The 12,681-nt window shown below is 34.4% G+C and overlaps 1 protein-coding gene across 1 annotated transcript in view; it reads right to left on the reverse strand.

Annotated features, from left to right (window-relative positions):
• The window catches only part of TMEFF2 (transmembrane protein with EGF like and two follistatin like domains 2), a 248,149-nt gene that overhangs the window by 112,804 nt on the left and 122,664 nt on the right, over positions 1–12,681 (reverse strand). The window contains exon 5 of the mRNA XM_001084859.4: positions 3,214–3,310. Coding sequence (XP_001084859.2) covers positions 3,214–3,310 — 97 coding nt within the window. The remainder of the gene's footprint in view (positions 1–3,213; positions 3,311–12,681) is intronic.

Here is a 12,681-nt window from a genome sequence, read left to right on the forward strand (position 1 = left end):
ACAGTTGCTATGGCTGGGTCCTGTAGACAACTGCTAAGCCTTTCTGGTGTCACTACCCTTGCCCGTATCTCTTCATACTGCCTTCATACCATGGATCTGAACTTCTGCAAGAATACCAGGATTAACCCCTTGCTTGCTTGGATGTTTTCCCACTTCCAGCTGCAAATATCTACCTAGACCAGCTCTAACCTTGCAGGCCTTGGAGAGTCAGTGCAAACATGCTGCCTGCAATCTGGCCATCTCATTGTCTAGACATGACAGCAAAGACATATTGTTTCCATTGCATCTTTGGTTGAATTGTTATGCTAACACCCTTCAGTTACTTTCACCTCCTGTCTTCATCTTGGTCCTGCCACTTTATCACTTTAAAACTCAGTTTTCTCTTTTTAAAGTAAAATAATAATGGAATCTACCTCCTATGGCTATTTTGAAGATAGCTGAGAACAAAAAAAAAGTATACAAATGGTACAAATGGATAAAACCCATTGTAAGCAACCAATAATTTTTAGCTGCTCTTACAAGTTCATGTCTTAAATATCTGTACTTGGAAAGTGGAACTATACCACTTAAAGAATGATCATTAAAAAGATAAGGAACTAAGAAAATTAAAATTCTTAAAAAAAGATAGAGACTCATGTACTTTTTTTTAAGTGAAATAATTTACAAGAAGACAGTTTGAAAAAATGATGCTGAAACACAGATGCAGTCACCAACAAACGTTAGAAACAAAATATTTTAAGGATACATTTCCTATTTGTGTGTCTTGATCTTATGACTACAGAAGAGCCCTAAAGCATTTAGGAAGGAGAAAGAGTCTTTGAATTAGTAATTTATTTTAGAGTAGTATTTCCATAATCACCCGGGGGCCTTTAGAAAACTAAAATTTTAAGCCCCACTTCTGTGAAATTCTGATTCATTAATTTTGGGGCAGAACTAAATAACTGGTATGTTTTAAAAAATTCTCATAGTACCTCTGGGAATCTCTCAGTTTTGAGAACCACAAATTTATCAGCCATAAAGGTACCTAGGATGTTTTTTAAAAAACATAACATTTGTTGGCAGGGCATGGTGACTCACACCTGTAATCCCAGCACTTTGGGAGGCCGAGGTGGGCAAATCACCTGAGGTCAGGGGTTTGAGACCAGCCTGAGCAACATGATGAAACCCTGTCTCTACTAAAAATACAAAAATTAGCCGGGCATGGTGGTGCACGCCTGTAATCCTAGCTACTTGGGAAGCTGAGACAGGAGAATCTCTCCAACCCGGGAGGTGGAACTTGCAGTGAGTTGAGATCGCGCCACTGCACTCTAGCCTGGGTGACAGAGTGAGACTCCGTCTCAAAAAAAAAAAAAAAAGAGACCGTGAGACTCTGTCTCAATAAAAAACATACATTCGTTTACCTCAAGATGGTCAAACCAGTGCACAGACTCTCTCACTTGGCTCCCAGCTGCCCACTGGCTAGAAGTGTTTGACAGGTATGAAAACTCTTCTGCTGTTTGATTTTAGTAATAGATGTTTATTTCACTTGGCTATTCAAAGGCAGTGTTTACTTGTAAGTATGTAGTTTACCCTAAGAACCACCGTTTACTCAGATAGAATCTTCACTTGAAAAATATTTTAAGTGCAGACTGTTTTACTACTGCCAAATAATCTTGTCTTAATTTTTTTTCTTCATTTTCCTTAGATGAATTTTCCCCCTACTCATAAAAGTTTGATCAAAATGATGGTTAACTGCTCTAGGCAAGCACAGTCTGCATACTGAAGAAAATAAAGAGCAGCCAGATGTTTTCCTGAAAAGGGTGAGGTATATGTAAAAAGGAAAAAGAGAAATAATAGTAATAATAATAGGAAGATGAAGACAAAGGAGAAGGAAAAGAAGAGGAGGAGGAGGAAGACAGGGAGGGAAAGGAGGAGGAGGAGAAGAAGGAAAGTGGAAGAAGAAGAGGAAGAGGAGGAGGGGAGGAGCAGAAGAGAGAAGAAAGGAATAAAAAAGAGGCTGCTTCTTTTCACTATCATGGTACAAAGAACCCCTCAGAAGTTTGAGTTATTCACTTTTCAATGTGCTTAAGGTGGGACCAATACAGTAGAAGACTAAAATGTTGGCACCCTTTCAAAATAATAAGTATGATTCATTATTTGATGAACATATCTTTATAAGAGCAGTTACTCCATCATCTTAGAAGTCAGATTAGCAACTGGTATGATCTGAATGTTGGTGTCCCCCTCCCCAGATTCATACGGTGAAATCCTAACCTCCAAGATGATAGTATTGGGAGGTAGGACCTTTGGGAGGCGATTAGGTTATGGGGGTGGAGCCTTCATGAATGGGACTAGTGCCCTTATAAAACAGGCTCCAGAGACCTCCCTTGCCCTTTTTGCCATGTGAAGCTTCAGTAAGAAGAAGGTTATTTTAAGAGAAAGTGAGCTCTTATCGGACATTAAATCTGCCTTGATCTTGGACTTCTCAGCCTTCAGAATGGTGAGAAATAAATTTCTTTTGTTTATAAGCTACCCAGTTTATGGTATTTTGTTATAGAAACCCAAACAAACTAACTCTGATCATCTATTGCTTCCTGATGATGCCTTTTAAATATCTTGAGATAAAGTCTCACTCTGTGGCCCAGGCTGGAATGCAATGGCATGATCACAGCTAACTGTAGCCTCAACCTCCTGTGCTCAAGTGATCCTCCCACCTCAGCCTTCTGAGTAGCTGGGACTACAGGCTAGTGCGACCCTACCCAGCTCATTAATTTTTTTTTTTTTTTTTTGTAGAGATATGGGTCTCGCTTTGTGCCCAGGCTGATCTCAAACTCCTGGCCTCAAGCGATCCTTCTGCCTTGGCCTCCCAAAGTGCTGGGAGTACAGACTTGAGCCATCACACCCAGCCCTGATGATACCTTTTCAAAGACATTCTAGTAAGACTTTTTTCCCCTCTATAGCCTAACATTGACAGTTTTGGGAGGATTCAATGATATTTTAGTGTACCTTATCAAGTAATGCCATGGATAGCTGCTTGGCTGGCCCACCTCTTAATCCAGTTCCAGAAATTCCTTGCTGTTATTACAGCCCTCATTTTTTTTTTTTTTTCACTTGGGAACTGAATAAGAAATTAAAAATGCAGACAATGTCTTCTGTTGCAGAATGGTTGATGGCGTTAAAAAGAAATTAATCACTGTCATTATTTTGTCTAAAAGAATAAAAACAGCATATTACCAGACGTCCTCGGCATCTTCATCACATTCTGCACCAAACTGGCAAATATCACAGGTGGATGTCTCCTTTTGACTAGTTTCTCCAGAGCCTTCATGGACTGTAGGACAGAAAAAAGTAAAACGAATTCAGATAATTGTGCATTATATCTACAACCCCAGGACAATTCTGTATTAAAGTTGTTACTTTCCCAATGGACCTGTCTGCTATTGAAGCTTCATAAGAATGTCATAAGCAACTCTTTTCTTCCTCCAATTTAAAGACAACTCTAACAATAATATGCTTCCCATTGGTATGTGGTGAACACGTTCGCATTTTGCACACTAAATAAAACAACAAACGTGAGTTTATTGTATTCATCAAAATTATTTCCCTAATAAATAGACCATATGAAAGAGTTATTTAGTTAACAGGGTGTTAAATTTTCACCTCTCTGGGGGAAAGATCTACTGTCTATTTTACTGAAACGTATTTAGAATTTTCTTATTTCCAGATTACGAAACTTTTGGTCCAAAGAAAGTTTTCATGTATAATTTTTAAAAATTTAGATGAGCATCCCTGATTTATTAGATATGCCCACATTTTTTCCCTCAAACAGTTAAGTACTTACAAGAAAAAATATGTTGATTATAAGTTTTTATAAAATAGCTTTTAGTTGTTTTTTACTGTCATTTATTGAATCTCACATAAGTATTGCATAGAGCTAATCACAGTGATTCCTTGTTAGAGGGTTAAAGTCTTACTTACTTTGTTTTAATATGTTATTTTCTCTTCATTTCTTCTTTGGTTATTAACAAGAGTTTTTAATACTTATAAAATCAAAGATCTTTAGTTTTCTTTAATCTCCTGCTGTTCAGATGAGTAATGAGTAATCTCTGTATTACTTTCTTATTATTACTCAAAAAAGGACAAGAAGACATCCCTAGGAGAGTTATCTGTTTTGTAACTCTTCCAAGAAAGGTGGAGGGATTTATTTTTTCTAAAACATTTTTTTTCCTGTGCTTGATAGTCAACACTTACATTTTTAAAACAGTATGAAGTAAATAGGTCAATTTCAATTGCAAAAGTATTGATGGTATAGTTTTCAATTTGGATGTCTTAAGAAAAAAAACGTGTCCTCCCCAACAGGAAGAAGGAATTTTAGACTCTGATAAAATAAACAGCACTTATCTTATTATCCACTCTACTACTTTAATATAGGCAAGACCATTAGAGTGGACCACCGGGATAAGAGGGAAGCTGGGGCCTCATCTCAGGGGAGACTGAACAGCTGAGGTCGGTCTCTGTATTACTTTCTTATTATTAATGCAACACAGAAGCTGCTAATGGGAGAAAGCCTTTTAGTGTTAGCAAGATTAGCAACTTCCAGACTAAAACTTCCCATTACTCAGGAAAGATACGAACACAATGGCAAGGACCTTAATGAACGGTGATGGCCACTTAGAGACAGCCCCATTTTCTTCACGAGTTGAGATCTTTGGTAAGGGATCGACTGGAGGTCATCCAGGGATAAATTTTGCTATCTCAGCAGGACTAATAATAATATTTCTACCAGAAGTCACATTACATTTCTATAAAAGGGCAATTATTGGTAAAATGGAGATGTTTGGAAATTCTCCGATAAGGAGAAGTACATTCAAAAGAAGCAGTGGGAATACCCCCATCAATAAGTATTGTGTGAATAAAGTGCCTTTCTATGAAGTCACCCACAAAGAAATATAAAATAAAATCTTTCCACATTACTGGAAACATAGGTTTGCGCCTTTGTATAATAGTAAAAAAGGACTTAATCAGTGCTCAACTTTCATTTCACTTTTTATACCAGTGGTTCTTAAACAGGATCTGATTCAGAGGCTTTCGTGGATCTTGTTTGTTAATATGTTTTTTTTTTCTTTTTTTTTTTTAAATAAAAATGCCCTGAGATATCCTTGGTGATACTGAATTGGACTTAGCTGGGCGCTTGAATATGCCTGTTCTGAATACAGACTATCTCCGAGGAAGAATCTCTGCCTTAAACAATACCAAGAAGGCTTCATCTGTCCAGAGCACCCTCCTCAGGCATCATCTAGCACAGGGCTTCTTATGCTTTAAAGCACACAGGAAGCACCTGGAAGTTTAGTTAAAATGCAGATTCTGATTCATTAGGTGCAAGGTATGGTCTCAGGTTCTGTATTTCTTAAAGTCCCCAGATGCTGCTGCTGTTGGTCCACAGACCACATTTTGAGTAGAAAGAATAGCACTGTGTTTTTCAAACCACAGTTCACAACGTTTTAGCAGGTAGTGAAATTAATGCATCATGACTTGCATTTTTGTAAACATGAAACACACTATACTAGTCTAGTAAATACTAGACTGCATCTTATTTAGCAAGTACATGTTTTATTTTATAACACTGCTTTAGTTATACATATGTACTTACATACAGGGTTGCAATATAAATTGCAATTCTTACTAAAGGTCACAGTAACAAAAGCTTGAAAACCACTGATTTAGTACACGTTACACTCTCAGTAAATGTGTGTTAAATTGGACTGCTACTTCCTTCTCTTCTTTCTATATTACCAGTAACAGGAAAGATCAGTGCTTATTTGCATCCATACACTGATTAAGAATAAAATTCATTTATCTTAAAGTATTATCTTAATCACGCATTTATATTTTAAGCTCTTTTATTTTGAGTTGCAAAGTAAGATAATTATTTCCCATTATTTTATAGAAACTTAGGTTTTGGCAAATGATTGAGGGAAATTTGAGGGGTGAGGGAGGTGGAGCTACTGAAAGAACATTATCCCTAATATTCTGCCCTTCCATTAAAATGTATTTAACACCACCCTGTTCTTCTTGCTAGTCCTATATGATGATGAATCCAGTTCTCACTATCATGCTTCTTGTGACTTATAATATTCTTAACCTGTCATACCATTTCTGAAAACAGTGCACTCTAATGTTCAAACATGGGTAAGCATTGTAATTCACTTTGTTAAAAATGCAATTAAAATTGAAATTCAGCGAAATGAAGTCATCTTTCCATATCTGCTCGTTCCTCATTCACAAATCCAGCCAATCTTGAATCAAAATATTCAGAAAAAAATACAAAATAACAATGCAGAAATACAAATAATAAAAAATAAAAATATAGTATAACAAATTTTTACACAGCATTTATGTTGTATTAAGTATTCCAAGTAATCTAGAGATGATTTAAATTATATGTGAGGATGTGCATAGGATACACCACTTTAATATCATCAGGGACTTGAGCATCCACAAATTCTGGTATACTGTGGGGAGGGTGGGTCCTGGACCCAATCCCCTGAGAAGACTGAAGGATGACCATACACAGATCTTAAGGGTACCTGATATGGTTTGCATATTTATCCTCTATGAATCTCATGTTGAGATGTAATCCTCAACGTTGGAGGTACGGGTTGGTAGGAAGTGTTTGCATCATGGGGGTGGATCCCTTATGAATGGCTTAGGACCATACCCTTGGTGATGAGGCAATTTTCTCTCAGTTAGTTCACATGAGATCTGCTTGTTTAAGAGTCTGGTGAGATCTGCTTGTTTAAGAGTCTGGTGAGATCTGCTCGTTTAAGAGTCTGGAACCTCTTCATTCTCTCTCTTGCTGCCTGTCTCGCCACATGACACACCTGCTGCCACTATGCATTCTGTCATGAGTAAAAAGCTCCCTGAGGCCTCACTGGAAGCAGATGCCGGCACTATGCTTCTCATACAGCCTGCAGAACCATGAGCCAAAATAAACTTTTTTCCCTTATAAATCATCCAACCTTAGGTATTCCTTTAGAGCAATGCAAATGGACTAACTCAGTAGCCTTTAATTAGTGTTGAGAAGTGCATATAAAGACACACAGAACAACTCTATCATCCCAGAAAGTTCCCTGGTTACTCTTCCCAGGCAATGCCCTACCACTACCCTGTCTATATATGGGTAGATCTCTATCACCACAGATTAGTTTTAACTATTCTAGAACATCGTATCAGTGGAATAACTCAATATGTAATTTTTGTGTCAAGTTTCTTTCACTCAAAATAATAACTTTTGAAATTAATTCAGGTAGTTGCATGTATCAATAGTTTATATCTTTTTATTGCTTAGTATTCCACTGAATGAGACACTGCAGGTTATTTATTCACTCTCCTGTTGAAGGATATCTGGGTTGTTTTCAGTTATTGACTGAAAATTATAATTGGGTATTTATGAATAAAGCTGCTGTACAAATCCTTGTAAAAGACTTTGTGTACACATATGTTTTTATTTCTCTTGAATAAATAACTAGCAGCAGGATTACTGAATCTTAAGGCAAAAATTATTGTTGTTGGTGGTTTTTAAATTCCCCACCTGCAGGAATGTTTAATATCTTTTGGGTACAAACCTGTTGTCAGATATATGTGTTGCAATATTTTTCTCGGTCTATTTTGTTGACAGTGCTAACCTTGCATTCCTGGGAAAAGTCAAACTTGATCTTTGTATATTAACTTTTTAATATATTGCTGGATTTCATTTGCTAATATTTTGTAGAGCATTTTTGTATTTATTTTCACGAAATATATTGGCTGTAATTTTCTTTTCTTGTATTTTCCATGCCTGCCCTTCATGAAATGAGCTGAAAAGTGTTCCCAAGTCTGCTATTTTATGAGAGTTTGTGTCAGATTAGTATTATTTTTTATTCATATGTTATAACTCACTAGTGAAACTATCTGGTCCGGGAGTGATTTTTTTGTTCTTGTTGTTCAATTACAAATTTGATTTCTTTATACAAGGCTATTTCATTTTTTATTTTATTGATTTCTGTTCTTATATCCTTGTGCTACATACTTAAGACTTAATTTATTATTTTTCTAGTTTCTTAAAATGGAAGTAGAAATGCTTGACTTTATGTCTTTTTTGTTTTCTCATATGGGTATTAAAATGTATAAATTGCCTTCTAAAGATTGCTTTAGCTGCATACCACAAATATTGATATGTTGTATTTTCATATATTTCTGTTCAAAATATATATTGTAATGTCCTTTGAGATTTCTTAGACTCATGAATTATTTAGTAGTGTGTTTTTAACTTCCAAATATTTGGGGGTTTTCAAAGGCATATTATTTTTATTCATCTTCATTAAATTTAATAATTTAATTTATCATCATTGGAGAACACATTGTTTAATTTAAATACTTTGAAATGTATTGTAACTTGTTTTATGGCCCAGGATATGGTCTATCTTTTTGAGTATTCCATGTGCACCTTAGAAGTTGTAACTTGCTCTAGTGTGGAATAATTTTCTATTAATGTTAATTAGCTTACATTGATGGTTAGTGTTGTTCAAATCATCCATAACTATACTGATTTTTATTTAATTGTTTTATCTATTACTGAGACAATAGTGTTAAAATCTATATTGGTGACTGTAAATTTGCATCTAGTTCTCTTGTTTTGTCAGTTTTTGTCTCATACTTGGGAGCTTTGTACTGGGGGTATAAACTTTTAGTAGTCTTATGTCTTCTTGAATAAGTGATTCTTTTATCATTATGAAATGACCCATTAAAATTTCAAGCACTGTTCAGCTTGAAATCTACTTTATTTTGATATTCACATTGCCTCACCAGGTTAATTTTTTGCTTATTGTTTCCATCATTTTACTTCCAATCTCTTTGCTCCTTAAGTTTAAAGTGTGTTTCTTTTAAACGACATACAATTTAGTCTAACTTATAAAAAAATCTAGTCTGGATTTAATCAGGGTGTTTAGTCCTTTTACTTCAATTACTGATATGTTTAGTTTTAAGCTCACCAACTTGGTGTTTGCTTCATATTTGACCAATCTTCTCTTTCTCTGTTTCCAATTCTGTCTTTTTTGTGTGTAATAAAGTATTCTTAGGTATATATTTTACTTTATCTCCAATAAATTTTTGGTGGGGAGGTAGTGTTTCTTTTTATTATTATGGTGGTTGCTTTAAGGATTACAATATGCATCTTTAAATTATTCTAATCTATTACTTCATGAAAAATTTACTAACTTTATGACAATATATTTCTAATTATCATATTCCAGTCTTTGCAATCTTATTGTCATGCATTTTATTTCTACCTATGTGATAAAACTCATGTCCTTTTAAAAAATTATTTTTACTTTATACAGCCATTCTACTCTTTTGTGTTAATTTCAAAGGCAAAAAGCTAAAGTTTTCTGTACAAATGAAGACCCTTGCCAATCGCTGCTAAATGATTTGACGTCTGTTCTGTATTTGCCCTAACTTTTCAAGACTTATCTGTAGTACCACATTCTCCATGAAAAACACTTTTGGCATATGATGCAGAATAGATTGTATCATTTTCCCCCATTATCTTTCCTCCCTTTCTGATAAAAGGATTATATGTTTCTTGCCATAGCTGCATGACTTGCAGTTCCCTGATATCATCATTAGTTTTCTGACATGCTTTTGCCATTGAAATGTGAGTGGAATCGAGAGAGTTCTTAATAGAAGCTATTAAAAAGCTATCATGCGAATTTCTTTTTTTCTTGCTCTTTCCTTCTGTACAAAAAAGGCACATCTCAAAATATGGGCTATTCCTTCAACCAGTTCCAGAAGGAAAAGATACATAGAGCACAGTCACAGTTGACTTCAGTTATCAAAGCAAGGAATATGCCAATGATTCTGTAAGCCTCTGAGATTTTGAGGTCATCTGTAATTTTAGCTTTACCTAGTGAAAGCTGACTAATAAAATATGGATTAATGTTCTTGATAAATTCTAAGGAAATAAATATTTTTACATCATTTTCCACAGTTCAGATTTTGGTTGCTTTACTTACCTATACAAACCAAGATCTCCTTTTAATTTTCTCCAAATCTGCCTTCAAACTTTCTAACATTTTCTTTCTTTGTCAGTATAGATTTCATAATAGTTAAGGTATGTTTCTTCTGTTACATTTTGACTTTCTCCCAACATAACACTACTATTCCTACTTTATGCATGGTTCAAATTTTCTCTTCCATATAGCTCTAGTACGTCTCTCTCATCAACATGTAAGATGTCCCATTTAAATTAAGCATAGCATAACATTAAACACACTATAAATGTGTATAAATAGAAGTATTTACATACATCAAGTGTGAAATAAAGCAGGAGGTCCCCGAAACTATCAGGTTATGTTAACAAAAAAAAAAAAAAAAAGGAGACTTCTAGATGTAAAATATGACACAAAAATACTGGTTCTACACTCATTTAAATTATTACAAAGCTGAGAAAAGAGCTTTTACACATATTTTATGCAGATATTAATCTGGTTATCTCAAACTTTAGAATGTACTTTTCTCCTATTTTAGTCAATATCAATCTAGTCGTCAGTGTTTTTTTCTTAAATAGGTAACAAAATAGTTCTTGATAGGCTTATCTTTTTTTCACTTTATTTACATAGATAAAGAAATGATTAGTGATAGCATTTAATATATCTGTGGTAGCTAAAATGACTATCAAGTTATGAACAGCAATTTTTCTTTTTGAATAAATTATAAAAATTATTGTCTCATTATCACAAAAAATCTGAACTGTGAGTTTACATTCAAATAAAGGACATATTTGACTTAGAAAATAAAAAGAAAATTTTAAATAAAAACTCTCCATTCTGTTCTTTAATTTGTACAACTTGCCTATTTTGCATCTTGTGTGAGTTTTCCCTCCATATGCTTCTCCCACATGTGAGTAAGTTGTATTTAAATGATGGAAGCTGTTGACAGTTCCTAGAGGCCTAGACAATTCTAAGTTGTTGTTTTTGAGCTGTAGTCATATTTTCTTTAAAATTTTCTAAATTTTCCCTAGAAACCCCAATACAACTTTAAAGAAAAATAGTAAGAAAACACTTTCCTTTTTTTCATAGATTATGACATATGAGTCATATGAATAATAGTTATACTGTTACATCATATTATTAAAATGTGAAAACAAGAAGTAGCATTTTGGTTTGTTATCTATAAAACTAAAACAAAATACTGCATATGTATCTGTTGTAGTGCAGTAACATATGTTCAGATTTTAGGGAGGAAATCCATTATCTTTGTTTCTTTTTGATTAAAAAATATATCACCACTGATAATTTTTAATTTTAAATTGATTTTAATGCCAAAAACTAAATTACACTCAAACATAATGGTTTACAATTCCAAAATCCACTTGAAAAGCCCAAGAACCAAGCTTATGATTAAACAAACGTAATTTCATATTAAAGACTTCAAAAGAAGAGATCATTACAGAATATTTAATTTTTCATAATTAAGCTAGTTTGCCAGAGCTTGACAAAGCTTCTTTAGAAATCACACATAATTTATCTTTTGCATATTAATGAAAAATAATTTAAGAGATTAATACAAAGCTACTATATTGAGGGAGAATTCTATTATCATTTAAGCCTGTCAGAGTTACAACTGAAGATACTCAGTTTATTTTAAACAGGAGAAAGAGATTAATGAAGTCAGGAAGGAAGGAAAGAAGAAAGGAAGGAAGGAAGGCAGACAGCCTGATATCATGCATAGCAAAATTCATTTAGAGCAGGTTACTATGCCAGACTTCATGAAAATATATCATACCAACAATATGGTATTATAATTAAATATAGCCGTTATTCCCAGGATAATTTATTTGAATCATTTTATGCATATTCATATAAACGGTTTTTAATTTTTTCTTTATTTAATTCCTGAAAGATGAGGAATTTCTTTTTTATTGGTAAATTATAAACATTTGCTTGGGCTACTGCAGGGCAAATCCCAGTTAGAGGGGATTGAGAAAAGCCTGGGAGGTTACTAAGTGGAAACAGTAAATGTAGCCAATACTTTCGCACAGATTTGCTAATGAGGAGAACAGAGAATGCAGCATTACTTGGATAAAAATGTAGGGTCAAGAGAGAGATTTTATGGAAGAATAGTGCTCAGGCATCGTTGTGTGCTAAGAGGAATCACAGAGCATAGAGGAACAAAGTTAGATGGGAAGGAAAGTGGGTAATTACAGGAGGAAAGTAGGGATTGGGTTTAGAGAGAGGTGTGGTGGTTGGTCTTAGAAGCAGGACCATGTCTTCTGGAGGAAGAGGGATGGCAGAGTATGCAGGTACATATGTAGAGAGGCGGTGCCACTGAAAAGGCAAGATGAAGTTGATCTCCTCTACTTGTATTCATTGTTTCTCTTGTATTTACATCTAAGGAGGTCATCAGTTGAGGTGATGTAACAAGGAAGAAGGAGGTGTGAAATACTGCAGGAAAATTAATGTGAATAAAGGAAGACCAAAAGTCTTTCTAAGTCTTTCTTACCTCAATTTGTTGCTTGCCAACTTTGTACTTAATTCTTCTAATTAGTAAGCCTCTAACGAATAAAGATGTATCTTTATTAACTTACACTTCTGTATGTCTTTAGCAAATGGCATTTGGTTTTGATGACTTAAAGGTATTTTGTGATAGAGCAAGTTTCATTTGAAT

The sequence above is a fragment of the Macaca mulatta genome, chromosome 12 (assembly GCF_049350105.2).
Source record: "Macaca mulatta isolate MMU2019108-1 chromosome 12, T2T-MMU8v2.0, whole genome shotgun sequence".
NCBI classification, from domain to species: domain Eukaryota; kingdom Metazoa; phylum Chordata; class Mammalia; order Primates; family Cercopithecidae; genus Macaca; species Macaca mulatta.